This window comes from Phyllobates terribilis, unplaced genomic scaffold, assembly GCF_046119375.1.
Source record: "Phyllobates terribilis strain yellow unplaced genomic scaffold, ASM4611937v1 Scaffold_8__6_contigs__length_399053987, whole genome shotgun sequence".
In the NCBI taxonomy this organism is placed as follows: Eukaryota; Metazoa; Chordata; class Amphibia; order Anura; family Dendrobatidae; genus Phyllobates; species Phyllobates terribilis.
The window spans coordinates 339,822,713-339,838,595 of record NW_027362768.1 but is presented as its reverse complement, the minus strand read 5'-3'; the positions used below and the strand labels follow the sequence as shown (position 1 = coordinate 339,838,595).

Genomic DNA, 15,883 nt, shown 5'->3' with positions numbered 1-15,883 from the left:
CAAGAAATCCTTTGGGTATTCCATTGGTGGTCAGGAGACAATATGGTGTATAAATTGTTTTTTAATTGTTTTTTTTCCAGTAATTGAAGTAATAGAAACATTTTCTTGACTTCTAGGTTGGTGACGAAATTCTGGAAATCAATGGGGAGAGCACAAAGAACATGAAGCATGCTCGGGCAATTGAACTGATAAAAAATGGTGGCCGGCGAGTACGTCTGAGTCTGAAACGCGGGGACGGTTCAGTGCCGGAATATGGTGGGTCAAACTCTGAAAACATTCCTTTGCTCCCTACCATCTCTCCATGAATGATCTCTCTCTGTCAAGAATCTGGAGCAGGAAATACCTTTTTTTCTTTTTTTCTTTTAATCACCAGTGTCTTACCAACTTTTGCAAAATATGGTTAATTGCTTCGCTTGTACTGATTTTTTTTTCCGCTCTCCTCAACCTCTTCTTGCTTCTGTGGACTTGGGGCTCAGTAGGAAAAAAACAAAACAAAAACAAACACAAAAAAAACAACGTAGCATCTTTGATGAAGGAGAAACTTAATGCAAAACCTTATCTATTTGTTAAAACTCAACTGTGTTGAACTGTGCCAAACTGTTTTCATCCTTTTGTAACAAATAAGGAATCCGCCATTTAAAAAAAATCAAAAAACAAACAAAAAAAACAACACAAAAACGACAACAACAACAACAAAAATTGTAATTCTTTCTGGGAATTTCACACGTTGAACTCCTTCCTAATTTGCCTGCGCTTTTGCATAAACTATGTGAATTGTCAATTTTCTGCTTTTTCCAAGCAGTGTTTAACCAGATAAGAGAGAAAGATTTTATTTGTCGAAAGCTTAAATGAAAAAAAATAAATAAATAAAAATAAATTTTATTTAAAGAAAAAAAAAATATATGCTATCAGGGAACTGGATATTCAGAACGTAATTCTATTTTACGTCAAGACTGTATTAAATATATTGTAAAATATTCCTATTTAAGAGAATTGCTGATAGGGCCATATATATATATATTTATATATAAGGCTTTTCCCAACCAAAGGTCTTTGAGGTTTCTATGAAAGCTGATCTGAACTCATTTCATCCCGAATTTTTTTTTTTTTTTTGCCACCATGAGTGCATATTACTTGTTACGAACCATCATAATCTGCACGTTACAATTGCTAATAGCTGTCTGTGTGGGATCCAGTAGATTCTTCTCTGCATAGATCCATCTTCTTCAAAATCTTGGAGATTTTAGCAGCTTAGTCATGTGACTAACTACAGATTTTATTATTTTTTTATTATTATTTTTTTTCACATCTAAAGAGGAAGCATCTCGTTATATAGTCTAGCAGCAATTGCAACAAAAATGATCGCCGTCTATTAATATATATTTAATATGAAATTAAAGTTGAACCAAAGCATAAAGGGATTGTCTGTAAATGCAACAATAAAAGGGGTCTTCTTTTATTTAATTTTTTTTTCTTTGTCCTCCTCCCCCCGAAAAAAAAAAAAAAAAAAATAGCGCCACTCTTGTTCATAGACTATTTTTGGTATTGCATCTCTGCCCTTTTCAATTCAAATTAAAAAGACCCCTTTTTATTTATTTTTTTTTTAATTTCTGAATCCCTTTTTAAGGATAAAGTTTATATGCAAATGTTTCTAGAAGTTCTCATATGTGAGATACATTAGTGATCGTATGGGCAGAGATTTTTCTGACTTCCATTTTAAAGAATATTTCAGCCAGCCCCACCCCCACTTAAATAAGCTGCTTACATGCAATAGATTTTAAAGAGTAACCTTTGTTTTAATTTTTATTTCATAATTCAATAATAAGACACCTTGTAATATATCTTATCAGAGAAATCTGCTTCTTTCTCCTCCTGGGCTGATCATTCATTTGCAATTCATGGGTAAAATGTGTATTCAGTGAAGACAAATTTTTCCATTACTGAGATAGGTGATGACAGTTGATGCTCATATAGTTCTATGGAGACGGGAGGAGCTAGAGGCCGACTTTATGAGCACCAACTGTCATCTCCTATCTCAGATTTCTCTAATAAGTTTCTTATTTTCACACGTACTATTGATTTATGAAACAAAAAATCTCTTTAATACAGGATCTTCCAACAATCTAATGTCTATGGGGATCAGTAATGTTTGATTGTGTTCTGCAAAGCTGCCTATCCTAAGTATTCGTGTATCTGGTGGCATCTGACAGCCTCTTCGGCCTCCATGGACATACTATGCTTGTTTGCCTCAGTATGTTAATAGTGGTATTGGAGGAGTAATATATTCCAGTTGTCTAATGCATTGCTTCTCAAACTCTTGAGGCTTCCCTTTAGTTGTCAAGGAAGTGGTTTGGAGAGGAGTGATCACCACTCTCTGGTTTAGCCACACAATGGACTGAAGGTCAACTGAGAGGATTCAAAATGTTGCCCTAGATAGCGACCAGTAGTGGTGTCCAGGCATGACCACCTCTTTGCTGGAGAGGCCTCAGGAGAAAAAGTTCAAGAAGCAGTGGTTTAATGCATGTAGTAAAGTAAAATAAGTCATCATCTTTGTACAATCCCTTCCATAAGTCCAGAAAGGTAATAGAGATGGTATGCCCATCAGGACCCCTTCATTTAACCAAAGCGGAAAGCCATCACAAAGTGCAGATTTTACAAATATGTGTGGGGTCTACTATAGTATCTGCAATTCTTTGTGGACAAGACTAGGACAACTAAAAACTATATTATTCTGGAGAAAACGGGGCGATGGATAACCCCATTAGAGGTGGCCTAACACATTGGATTAACTTTGGCCGAACCTGTCAATTTTGGTGGCACTGACTGACCATTTGATTTGTATTAATGTTCGGCCAACATTCCTTAGACAGATGTCATGGGGAAAAGAGGCATGCCCTATTGTTAGTTCTTAAATGGGTTCTCCAGTACTTGGACAACCCATTTTTAAATGCCCGAATAAATAATAAAAGCATACACTCACCTCTTACATCGGCACTAAGTCTCCAGGCGCTTACTTGACCTGGGCTTTGCTGCCAATCAGCGGTCGCTGACCGGCTACTTCCTTTACTCTGATGGAATAATGATGAACAACAACCACTGACTGCAATGCCACGTGACATAAAAGTGTCACGAGAGTGCTGGCGGACTTGCTGCCGACATTTCTGATGCAGTGGCGAGTATAAGCTTCTCTTATTTTACTCGAGCATTTAAGGAGGGTTGTCCAAGTAGAAGACAACTCCTTTAAGGTAGACAGGCTGTCACTAGACAGGCAGAGGCTTTTTACCTTCTCCCGATTAAAAAAAAAAAAAAACATGCATAAATAGCCGAACCTGGCGTGCATGTCTATGGGGTGGTCGGGATGAGTGGCAGTCGGACATTTATTGAACCTATGTTTAATGTGAAATGGAGTATTTTACCAAAGCGCTGTATTCGCATTTTCCCAACCGGCTCACTGTTTATCCCCCGTCTTCCCCGTTGTCCGTTTTATAAGAAAATATAGAAGTGCAAGTAACTGCAACATTGCTATAAAAAAATATCCATAGAATTTACCCATAGTACTGAGTTCTGAAGCTCCCTTAGTTGGGCAGCATCTGGTCCATCCATAACCCCTGAAACTCCCAACAACTTGTTCTTCATATGCTCATCGCAAGGTTTTCCAAAGTTTTGAAAAATTGGTCCTAATATGTAGAGATGAGCAAATCAATTTGTAGATTCGCAGTCGAGTGGCCAGGTCAGTATTTTGTGGCCGCCAGAAAGTAGCTCAACCACCTACTTGCCAACATCTGCAGCTCCTCTTTTTGTTAGCCAGAGTGGCATGACGTCACCGTTGTGTGACGCACACGTAATGTTGCAACAGGCCGGGTCATCAAAAGCAGAGCTGCGGATGTCGGCATGTGGTAGGCAGTTGGCAGGAGTCCGTTAATATACCGATCATGTATATCATGTGAAGAGAGAGACTAGCTACAACCAGAAACTTGTTAAAGGGGTCCTATGGGGAGATGAAAGATGGCCAGTGCATTTCTGTTAAATTTAGGACACTTGTACTTCAGTTTGACAGCAGCTGCTCATCACTGCTCCCCCCTCCCGTCTGGGACAATACCTCACACAGCAGTGTGAAGCTCCACGCTGTAATAGCCTGTCAGAGAAGAGGGGGTGTAGCCTTCTCCCTGCTAGTAGCCCTGCAGTGAAGGAGACATTATCAAGGGGTTGTTAGCTGCTACTAGAAGCCCACACCCCACCATGCTCCCTCATCACATGCTGCAGTGAAGGAGACATTACCAGGGGGCTGGATGCTGCTACTACTAAAAGCCAGGATCAGGCCATGCCCCCACCACACCCCCTCTTCTCCGACAGGCTGTTACTCACAGTGGGGAGCTGTATACTGCAGTGCGAGGTATTGTCCCAGACAGGAGGGTGGAGCAGTGAAGAGCAGCTGCTTTCACACTGAATTACAAGCGTTTTAAAGATAATAGAAGTGCACTGGGCACCTCTTTTTTATAGTTTATGAGGGCAGGGACAGTACAATTTTTTTTATCTCCCTGGAGTACCCCTTTAATATCTAGCACTCCCGATCCTCATTTCCACTCACCTCCCTGATAGGCTCTCAGACCCGATGCACATTAGATTGTTGGAACCCGCCAGTGTTATTTTACTGTCTATGATCACTCTAGGTTTGGAAAAGAGATGCTTCCCCTTTAATAAATTGTATCCAATTATGAAGATTTTTGAAAAATTCCGATAAGCTGAAATGTTTCTTAGCAACTGTGCAGTAATGTATTATTATTTTTTTTAATTAAATCATGAAAAAAAAAAAAAGAAAAAAAATCAAGAGCAGAATTATTGATGGCAAACGAACAAGGTCCACAGCATCAAACAGACGCAACATATCATCGTTGGCCAACTTAGGACTATACGAGGGGGGGAAAGTAAAAAAAATTAGCCGTGAATGAATTGTATAGAATTGCAATGCTGTCGGCATCGATTTTCTGTATATATTTTTACTGTCCATTTCTTATTGGTTTCCCGTTAAGATGCACTGTATTGTAAATTACCCATTGTATGACTTGTCCTGTTGTGAGGTGTTTCGCCTCTAGACGACACGGCTGTTGCACTGGCAAAAGAGATAGGAAGCCAATTTAATGAAAAAAAAAAAATGTGTTTTTTTTTTTTTAATTATTATTTTTTTTTCCTGTTTTAAAAGAAAAGTCAAAGACTTTGAAAGTTGTGCTGCTAAAAAGTACAGGTGTAAAACGTAACGGGGCCAACTTGTTCCTTGGCCCCTATTTATTACAAATGTGAAGTTCCAGCTTATTACCTCTTACTATGGAACATGCTTCACAGTGAGGCTGTATAAATTTTGTAATGAGTTTTTTTTTTTTTCTTTTTTGTATTTTAATTTGACTGCTGTGGTCTCTGCTGTGGACTTGTACATATATAACATATATCTATTTTTATTTTATTTTTTATTGTTGAATGTAAATGTTTTTTTTTTTTTTTCCTGGCATCTTGTCTATCTGTTTCCCGTTTTTTTGGAAAAGAAAATAGTTATTCTAGTCTTGTCTGTTAAAAAAAAAAAAAAAATTCACATTCTAGATGCCTAATGTCACTATAGAAACTGCAGATTTCACAGCCTTATTTGGATGTCATCTAGCCAAACCTGGTCGGAATTCAAAATAAACCATCCTGAAATATGAAGATTGAATAATTTTTTTTTCTCTCCTTTCCTCTTTCAGTTTGTAGGGTTTCTAAATCTTCTGCTTTTTCTCTTTCTTTCTCTCTGTTTTTCACTTCTTCTCTTGGTGCGGGGGCTATACCTTCCACAGCGATGATACCTCCTAATATCGCTGCATGTATGAGAAATGAAAAGCTCGGCGAGTCTTGCATCTACCTTATGGGCCAAAATCAAACTACGGTTTGTAGCTAAATCACTATTAGGTGTTTCTGTGCTGTGGCCTAATTATTACCCATTGCTTGTGCTTTGCTAAAACTACCTAAGTGTATACAGCAACTCATGAACACCTTGCATTTCCCTGAACTGTATGTGTAAGTACACTACTTGGATGTTAAACATGCAAGCCTTTGTTATCCCATTGCAACCACATTGCAGAATTATGCTTGCAAGCTTAAGTGATACATTTTTTTTCGAAAGATAAAAAAAAAAACAAGCAAACAAACAAAGAAAAAAAAAAAGTCCTCCCATGTGCTCGTCAATCGGCAACACTAATGATGCTGGTTATATGGTGTCAGGTTTGTATGTTCTCTTAACGAATTTATAGATAGATTCTCAAGTAGACATTAAAGTAGCATATCATTGTGGAAGGATTTAGGTTTTCTCTGCCGGTGATATAAAAAGAATGTCCATAATGTACGATATTGGCTATGTATCAAAGGTACTTTTAGAAGACCACCATTTCTACGACTCAACATTTGTCTCCTGTCATGTAAGCAACCCTTCCTGATAGTGTTAACAAGTTATGGGTGGGTCTACACTTACTCAACTCCAGACCTAAGGTGCCGCCAACAGGTGATGATTCAAGGATATCCATTAAGTCCCCCATACTCATTAGTTAGCCAAGCTTGCCGATTTTAGCAAACCTTGCTGACTATCTGATATATTTAGTGGCCTCCAAACTGTACCCCAAACAGATGCTGTCAGGGAAAAGAAGGATCGTTAGTTGGAATTTGAACTCACAATCCTTTTGTTTTCAGGGAAAACCGGTGTCTTGCAACTCCAGACCTAAGGTGCCGCCAACAAGTGATGCTTCAAGGATATTCTTTAAGTCCCCCCTACACATTTGTTAGCCAGGCTTTCCGATTTTAACAAAACTTGTGACTATCTGATGTATTTGAGGGACTCCCAACTCTACCACCAATAGATGACGCCTAGGGCGAGAAGTTGGAATTTCAACTCTCGATCCTTTTTTTTTTTTCAGGGAAAGAAGGTGTCTACCAGCGGCTTTCTCCCCTATCTCCATTGAAAACAAATGAGTGTTCTCCCAAGCTAAGTGCTTACATGTATTAGGAAATTGGAAGAGATTTCAGTGTGCCGAACTAAAGTATATGCTTAGCTTTAGCGCAAACACTTGTGATGGTTCTTCCTCAACTGAGAAGACCTATGTCACTTGTGAAGTGCTAAGGAAGTCCTGAAAGCATGATCTGTTGGGGTTTTTTGGAGGACTGGAGTTGAGAAACACTAAATTATACTGTTCATTGTTGGAGAACAGTTCAAGCTCAAGTGTTAAAAACCTTCCTGAAAAATTCAAAACTATGTATCTTCTGGTTATCACAAATTGGCCAACAGAATAGAAGATACTTAAATATTCAGGCAATGACGAAAAGTCTCCATCTGTTAGTGGCATTATAGTCACACTAAGACCATCTACTTTAATAAGGTCAACTTTCAATATTATGCATATTTCAGAGCATATGTCCTGTTTCTTTGGGATATTCAACTATATTATTAGCTGGTAAGAAAGGAAAAACATTCAGGCCAAAAAACAAAGGTAGATTGACACCAAATTTGACCTAACTAATGTGTGCGCTAAATTAAAGTCATTGTAGATTAACAGGCTTCAGATAATCAATAGGTGTACTGACCGCTTTAACAAATGTGTGTTGCAGACACTAACCTAGGCGAGGAGATCTTTCTCATGCTTATTTAAGTAAAAAAATCTAATTTTATCTTTCCTCTCCAGAACCCAACAGTGACAGCATCAGCCCCACAGCCAGCTCACAAAATCTTTCGAAAATGAACACACTAACACCTGAAAGACATCCCATGCCATTGGAGTTCAGTTACCCACCAAATACTCACAAATCATTACAGCATGAGGAAAAACGGACTTATGGCAAAGACCCTAAAGGCAACAGGGACTATAATAGACAACACAATGACCATCACACTTGGAATGGGTCCTCTAAAAATAATTCTGTACAAAGTAGCCGAAGGGACAGGTCCCCTGAGGCAAGACACCCAAGGCAAGGGGAAAAAATGGTGGTTAACGGACAGAAAAAAATGTCTCCCGAGAAAAGAACAGAAGGGGCAAGGAGCTATGAAAATACTATAGAAAGGAAGGAGAGAGAGCGATATGAACGAAGGAGAGATGATTCTCCTCGAAGAACACGGGAAAGGTCACCTGCTCGAAAGAGGGATGGGTCACCAAACCGAAGAAGAAAGTCACTTGATCGGTTTATGGATCCAAGAAGATCACCTGATCGAAGAAGAGATAGTTCTCCTGATAGAAGAAGGGCAAAGTCATCCGATAGAAGAAGGGAAAGATCTCCTGATCGAAGAAGAGATCGCTCACCTGAGAGGAGAAGGGAGAGGTCTCCAGAGAGAAGAAGCCGAGATCAAAAATCTGGTAACAGGGATCGGGATGATACCAGTCTGAAATGCGACACGATAAGAAGTTCTAAACATCCCTCAGCACAACGGAGGAGACCCTATAAGGAATGTAACACAGATCTCAGTATCTGATCCATGTGATGTCACATTCTCTTATCCAAGGAGGACTGAGAACAACAAATTCTTAATAGTGTCTTACCGAAGCACCTAACACCTAACGATCCTAGCGTTCCACAAAATGTTTTATGCAGATGAAACCTTACTACAGAGTGTTGTGCCTGATGTATATTAAAGAAAGTATTTTTGATGTATCTTTTTTAATTTATTTGCCAAATGTAAACCCCTAAGGGATAATAACATGTTCTTCAAGAAGCTATTTTATTGACGATGTTCATTTATGGACTTTTATTTTCAGGCATTTTCTTCTGTGGAACATGTTCATAGCACTGGAAAAGCAAACCACAAGTTTTTTTTCTGTTTTTTTTTTTTTTTTTTTTTGGGGCTAGGCTTCATTAACACATTCTTGACTGTTAATTACCTGCAATTATTGATTTTAATTGATTTGAAGGATGATGATTAATTGAACTTTGAGTTATGGTTACATAAGCTGGTGATGGGATCTATTGAAATGTAGAAGACCTGATCGAAGACTAAGGAGGTAACTATGAGAAGATACCTGAGACTACTATTGCGATGAAGGACATATACAAGCACACTTCGCACAAGGATGGTCATAAGTGTTTTTGGTTTGTAAGGTAGTGCTGGGATTATAATTCCCTAAGGATACCTGCCAAAATTTACTTGCCATAGGTAATGAGAATGCAAAATGTTTAAGAAAGATCAAAGCATGCTTCTACATGACCATAAGGTGGCCAATGGTTCATTGTGCTACAATATTCTGTTGGCACCTATCCTTAAATACACAATTTTCATTTGTTTAAAAAAAAAAAAAAAAAAAAAATTAGCAAAAATTGGGGAAATATGGTTTTCTATTGGAATCGATGAGGTATACAGGTCCCAATGCATGGTCTAAAAACGAGTATCTGATTTCTTCTTTTCCATCGTAAGTCTTTTACAGCAGCTGTCATCACGTCTGCTGCGTATCCTTGGTCCAAGACAATATTGCGTTACTGCCTAGCTGAGCCGAAATGTCTGCCATCGCTCTGAATCTGCTGCTTTTACAGTGCATTGATGTAAAAAAAAAATACATATTTTCATACTGACATGAATGAGCATTGCGAGTCTATCACTGTTGTTGCTATGGTACTGTACAAAAAAAAAAGGCCAATCATTGTGTGTACAGAGTTAAAATTGTAATTATTCAAGCTTGTTAAAATAACAAAATGCCTTTTTTTTCCATGTATAAAAGATACTTTATGACGATAAAAAAAAAAAAAAAAAATGCAAGGAACGTGATAAGTGTTTATATTTCTGAGAATGGAGAAAAAATAAAAAAAAATCGGATATATTTTAATGTAAACTGAATCAGGTATGTAAAGGTGTAATTTCTTTTCAAGAAAGCAGAATCCAAAAGAGTGATTCGGAATTTTTGGATTTTTGAATTTTTTTCCAATTTTGAGACTTAAGACTAGGTTACCGCATTGTGGACCTCCATTATTAAGCACTTGTATACACTCTTCAATCATCATATAATTTCCTTGATCGATGGTGTTCTTCTATGTCTTGACAAAAAAAAAAGAGGTTTGTGGGCCAATCTTTGTTTAAATACTATGCATTGATCGATTCAACACTGTCCATTGCCGTTGCTTTATTTAACATTTTGGGAGTTGATATTTGATTTGATTGAAGCTGATTGTGGACTTTTACCAGTAAAGGCAACAGAACACAATGTATGTAGCTAGACGAGCAAGTCTGTGAATGCTATTTTTATTATAAATAAAGTTTTCAATACAAAATGATCATGGTCTTATGAGAGATGACGTTCCGCATGTTCGTTGTTTTTCCCTGTCGTGACAGTTTTTGAACTTTTTGGATTTCGAACCAAAAAAATGTAACCTAAAAATTCCCTCCCAGAAAAATGTCTTTCCACGTAGGATCTGTTGTCTTCTCCAAGTCAGTCCAACTTTTAGACTTATTCTACAATCTTGTTCAAAATTGTTTTTATTGAAATGTTCTAATTGGTATAAAAAATGGGGTTAAACAGGAAGGAAAAGCAAAGGGAAAATAAGGGAAAAGTTGTTATTCTCCAAATTTGTTCTTCTAACCTTTTTTCCTCCTGTAACTTTTTCTTCTTCCATCTGACTTTCCATGACAGATATTACAGTACAGGACTAAGGGATGTGTATGAACTTGTATAAAAAGTCTTGGAATGAGATGTTTGTCTAGAGTATTGCACAGTTTTACCTTTTCAGATTCCTCTCGGAAACAAGATGTGGTCAAGTATGAAACATCTAAATCTAACCTCAGACACATTAGAAAAACTTCTCAAAGTCATGGATCTGTAAACACAAATTAAGTCATGATGTTTTTGTCATTTTTGAAAACCACAATATTTGATGTGTTGGATACTTCAAGACCAAGCAGGTGGATTCTGGTTGGGCAAGTAGGTCCTTCTCTGGAGACAATCCTTCAACTCCAACTTGATGTAAGGTTACAGGGAGCTATACAATGGCTACTAAATACAAAAAAATCACTAGCTGGACAATAAAGAACTCGAATGTGGCCAAAAAATGTGCTCATCTTTAGTAATGCCGACCATTCCATTTTTACCTTGACTTTTACAAAGTACAATCTTATTCTAAAGCTGTAGGTTCACTTTATTCAGGTTTACTCAAGTTGAGCCCGTACACTGCTCTGCTCATGCTTATGCATAATCTAAAGCTTCTGCTACTGGTATAGAGCGGTAGGTGCACGTCTCAGGACAAAGACTCCCACAGAATAATGGTGCTGAGCACGGGCTATACCATTTAACCCCTTTACAACCCAAGGTGGTTTGCACGTTAATGACCGGGCCAATTTTTACAATTCTGACCACTGTCACTTTATGAGGTAATTACTCTGGAACGCTTCAATGGATCCCCCTGATTCTGGGATTGTTTTTTCATGACATATTGTACTTCATGATAGTTGTAAAATTTCTTTGATATCACTTGCGTTTATTTGTGAAAAAAATGGAAATTTGGCGAAAATTTTGCAATTTTCAAAATTTGAATTTTTATGCCCTTAAATCAGAGCGATATGTCACACAAAATAATTAATAAATAACATTTCCCACATGTCTACTTTACATCAGCACAATTTTGGAACGAAATTTTTTTTTTTATTCAGGAGCTATAAGGGTTAAAAGTTGACCAGCTATTTCTCAAACAAAATTTACAAAACCATTTTTTTTTAGGGACCACATCATATTTGAAGTCACTTTGAGGGGTCTTTATGACAGAAAATAACCAAAAGTGACACCATTCTAAAAACTGCACCCCTCAAGGTGCTCAAAACCACATTCAAGAACTTTATTAACCCTTCAGGTGCTTCACAGGAATTTTTGGAACGTGGAAGAAAAAAATGAACATTTAACTTTTTTCATAAAAATGATACTTTAGACCCAATTTTTTTTATTTTCGCAGGGGTAACAGGAAAAAATGGACCCCAAAATTTGTTGTGCAATTTCCCCTGGGCACGCAGATACCCAATATGTGGGGAAAAACCACTGTTTGGGCAGACGGCTGGGTTCGGAAGGGAAGGAGTGCCATTTGACTTGAATAATTAGTGGACGCCATGTTGCGTTTGGAGAGCCTCTGATGTGCCTAAACAGTGGAAGCTACCCACAAGTGACACCATTTTTGGAAACTAGACCCCTCAGGGAACTTATCTAGATGTGTGGTGAGCACTTTGAACCCCCAGGTGCTTCACAGAAGTTTATAACATTGAGCCGTAGATATAAAATTTTCACATTTTTCCCACAAAAATGTTTTTCAGCCCCCAATTTTGCATTTTCATAAGGGTAACAGGAGAAATTGCACCATGCAATTTGTTGTGCAATTTCTCCTGAGTAAGCAGATACCCCATATGTGGGGGAAAACCACTGCTTGGGCATACGGCAGGTTTCGGAAGGGAAGGAGTTCCATTTGACATTTTGAATGTAAAATTTGCTTGAATAATTAGCGGATGTGCCCCTGATGTGCCTAAACAGTGGAAACCCCCCACAAGTGACACCATTTTGGAAACTAGACCCCTCAGGGAACTTATCTAGATGTGTGGTGAGCACCCTGAATCCCCAGGACCTTCACAGAAGTTTATAACATGGAGCCGTGAAAATAAAAAAAAAATAAAAAAAATCAAACTTTTTCCACAAAAATTATGTTTTAGCCCCAGTTTGTTTATTTTCACAAGGGTAAGAGGAGAAAATGGACCCCAAAAACTTTTGTGCAATTTCTCCTGAGTACGCCAATACCCCGTATGTGGGGAAAATACAGTGTTTGGGCGCACAGCAGAGTTCAGAAGGGAAGGAGCACTGTGTGACTTTTTGAACGCAAAATCTGCTTGAATCGAGAGCAGACGCCATGTGGCGTTTGGAGAGCCCCTGATGTGCCTAAATAGTGGAAACCCCTCACAAGTGACCTTATTTTGGAAACTACACCCCTCAAGGATTTTATCAATGGGTATAGTGAACATCCAGAGGTACGACACAGAATTTGATAACATTAGGTCATCATGTTGAATAAGTTGTCATTAGACTTGAGCGCAAGTGCTCGCTACTTGAGTTTGCATCGGGTACTCAGGTATGCACCATGTATCACGTGTGCTCGAGTGACATGCTCAAGTCCCCGCTCTTCACGGTTATTAGACACCCAAAAAAAAACATGCGGGGATCGCTCGTGCAGGCAATCCCCGCAAGTTTTTTTTGGCCGCAAAGCATATGGGGCGGAGACTCGAGCATGTCACTCGAGCACCCACGATACTCAGTGCATACCCGAGTAAAAAGCTCGATCTCACTGTTGAGAACTCACTGAAACCACATGGCCTCAACAGTGAGATCGAGCTTTTTGCTTTTAATTATGGAAAGAGAAGGGGGAAAAAGGTTTTTGTTTTTTTTCCTTTTGGAGTTTATTTTTGCTAATTTATGGGATGATTATCCACCTATATATACAAGGGAGCGCCCTGTGTCTGCAAATCCCTGACGAAGGAGGCCGTGACCTTGGAAACGGATAAGCGGTGGACTGTTTTTTCCTCAGTGGAATCCCCCAGCTGTTGTGACGTCACACAGATACTAAGCGCTCGCATCCTTGATTATCAGCTGTCCCTCAGGTGTGACCGGCCGGCACCTATCAGGCTGTCTGCAATCCTTCTCACCCATGATCTTCATCCCTGCATCCACCTAGTGCAACGGCTGCATGTACCTGAAAGCCCGAGTCTCTGCAGCCCTCTATCTCCGGCGTTAACACGCCGTCTGAACCCATTTTCTGCAATTCTCACGGCTTGTTCTACAGACTCCAGCACGTGTCTATCACCTCTAGTTGCAGTTGTTCTTTAGAACAGTCTGGAAAAGACAATTCCTTGCCCCTATAAATGGTGCAATAACATCAGAAAGAAAAGCTTGTTGTGAAAAGCAAGTGTTAAAGAAAAACAACTGCTCTCTATAGATGATTTACAGGCAAGGACCTAGGTACACAGAAGAATGGGCATTGTCAAATAGTGCTGAATAATGCCAACTCAATAGTAGCTACAGGAGATGCCACTTCATTGTTTCCAGGTTGTGCTATAGTTCACACTGCTCTGGTTAATACAAACTTTCCAGCACTCCCTACCAGTACTATAAGATGGGTGCCACAGGCTCCCACTTCTTTAACTTGAAATAATAAATTCAATACACCCAACCCTTCCACTATTCAGACTTGTCTTAAATTTTTCACGTTGAATGGCAAATTAGTAAATAGTTTAGTTGCAGAGAGTCCATTGTTTGAACCTTAACTAGATTGAGGGTCAGTAGCCTCCATTTCTTCTGCGCCCCACACAACCATGGCGAGGAGCATTTATCACGTGGGAGAAAAAAAGACTCAACTTCATAAAGACAAAAGAGATGAGTAGTCTCTGGAATATACAGCAATGGTAACCATTGTTTTAATTATATGAAAAGGGAGAAGATACAGATTAGATATTCGAAACAATTTTTTGACAGTGAGGTGATCAATGAAAGGAACAGGCGGCCACGAGAGGTGGTGACTCTCTTAAATCTTCTTCCTTAGCGAGTGTGAACGAGCTGAGTGTGACCGGAGCGTAAGTGCAAACAGAAGTAAGTGTGTGACTTGTTTTTCAGTGAAGAGGTAATTGGAAATCCTGCAGAAAATACCTGTGTGAATTGCTGTGAGTTGTTGAATTGTGACCTGCTGAGTGCTTTTCTACCTGTTTAGTTTTATTGGGCTTTTTAAAACCTGTTTTCTCTCTACAGTTTTACAATCTCTTATTTTACTATCTGTGTATTTAAGGGTTAACTACATTGCACTTAAATCCTGAGGTGTAGCTATACTCACAAGGGGTTAATTAAGGGTGAGGGGTCATAATTAGTGTTGAGCATTCCGATACTGAAATATTGAGTATCGACCGATATTCGCGGTATCGGAGTTCCGATACTGAGTTCCGATACTTTTAGAATATCGAATACCGGAATCGGAAGTTCCCATAATGCCTGCTCTCTGCTGTGTCTCTGAAGGATGACAAGCTGGATGGCAGCGCTCAGCTTACTGTACTTGTCATTTAGTGTTAAAGGATTTATTAAAAAAAATAATAGTGTTTTCATGCCCCGTCTCTTTAAAAAAGCCGGCCTGCAATTCAGCATCGGTACCCGACAATTTAGAATAGAAAGAATAGAGCATCACACATAGATTAGATACATAGAAACATGTCAGTCACATATATAATAAGTACAGTGATAGTGTTGATTACTGTACTTGTCATTTAGTGTTAAAATAAAGGATTTATTAAAAAAAAATTGGCGTGGGGTTCCCCTTAATTTCATTCTCTAGTGGAGGTTAAGCAGATGGCTGGGGCAGATGTTTGAAGCCTGGGAAGGGGGTAATACCCACGGAGCTTCCCAGGCGTGGCAAGCTGGATGGCAGCTTTCGGCTGCGATCCAGCCTGTCATGTCAATTTAGCAGAGCTGAAGCTGTCGTGGTAATCATGGAAAGGTAAGGATGAGGTTGCTTTATTATTTTACTTTTATTGCAGGAGATCGTTGGCTTCAGCTGGAAAGGGTGTGATGGTAAGTATGGTTTAATTTAGAACATTAAAAAATTGTGTGTTTATTTCAATTAAAGGACTTTATTCTGTGTGTTGTTTTTTTAAATACTTTACTAGAAATTCATGGCGGTCATGTCTAATATTGGCGTGACCCAATGAATTTCGGGCTTAGGGCCAGCTGATAATGCCAAGCTGGCCCTAACCCCTTTATTACCCAGTGAGCCACCGCACCAGGGCCCTGGATGAGTTGGGTACAGCGCCAGAAGATGGCGCTTCTATGAATGCGCCATTTTCTGGGGTGGCTGTGGACTGCAATTTGCAGCGGGGGGGCCCAGAAAGCTTGGG

At 39.0% G+C, this 15,883-nt stretch overlaps 1 protein-coding gene across 13 annotated transcripts in view; it reads left to right on the top strand.

Moving 5' to 3' along the window:
* MAGI1 (membrane associated guanylate kinase, WW and PDZ domain containing 1) overlaps positions 1-9,558 on the top strand; it is a 504,160-nt gene extending 494,602 nt beyond the window's left edge. For 8 of the 13 annotated variants that reach the window (XM_073644690.1, XM_073644692.1, XM_073644696.1 and 5 more), the window contains 2 exons: positions 117-255; positions 7,695-9,558. In XM_073644690.1, coding sequence (XP_073500791.1) covers positions 117-255; positions 7,695-8,476 — 921 coding nt within the window. In that variant the 3' untranslated portion in view covers positions 8,477-9,558. Of the gene's footprint in view, positions 1-116; positions 4,825-5,822; positions 5,912-7,694 lie in introns of those variants that run through there. The other 5 variants (XM_073644700.1, XM_073644699.1, XM_073644695.1 and 2 more) reach the window with 2 other exon arrangements.
* Positions 9,559-15,883: the final 6,325 nt, after the last annotated feature.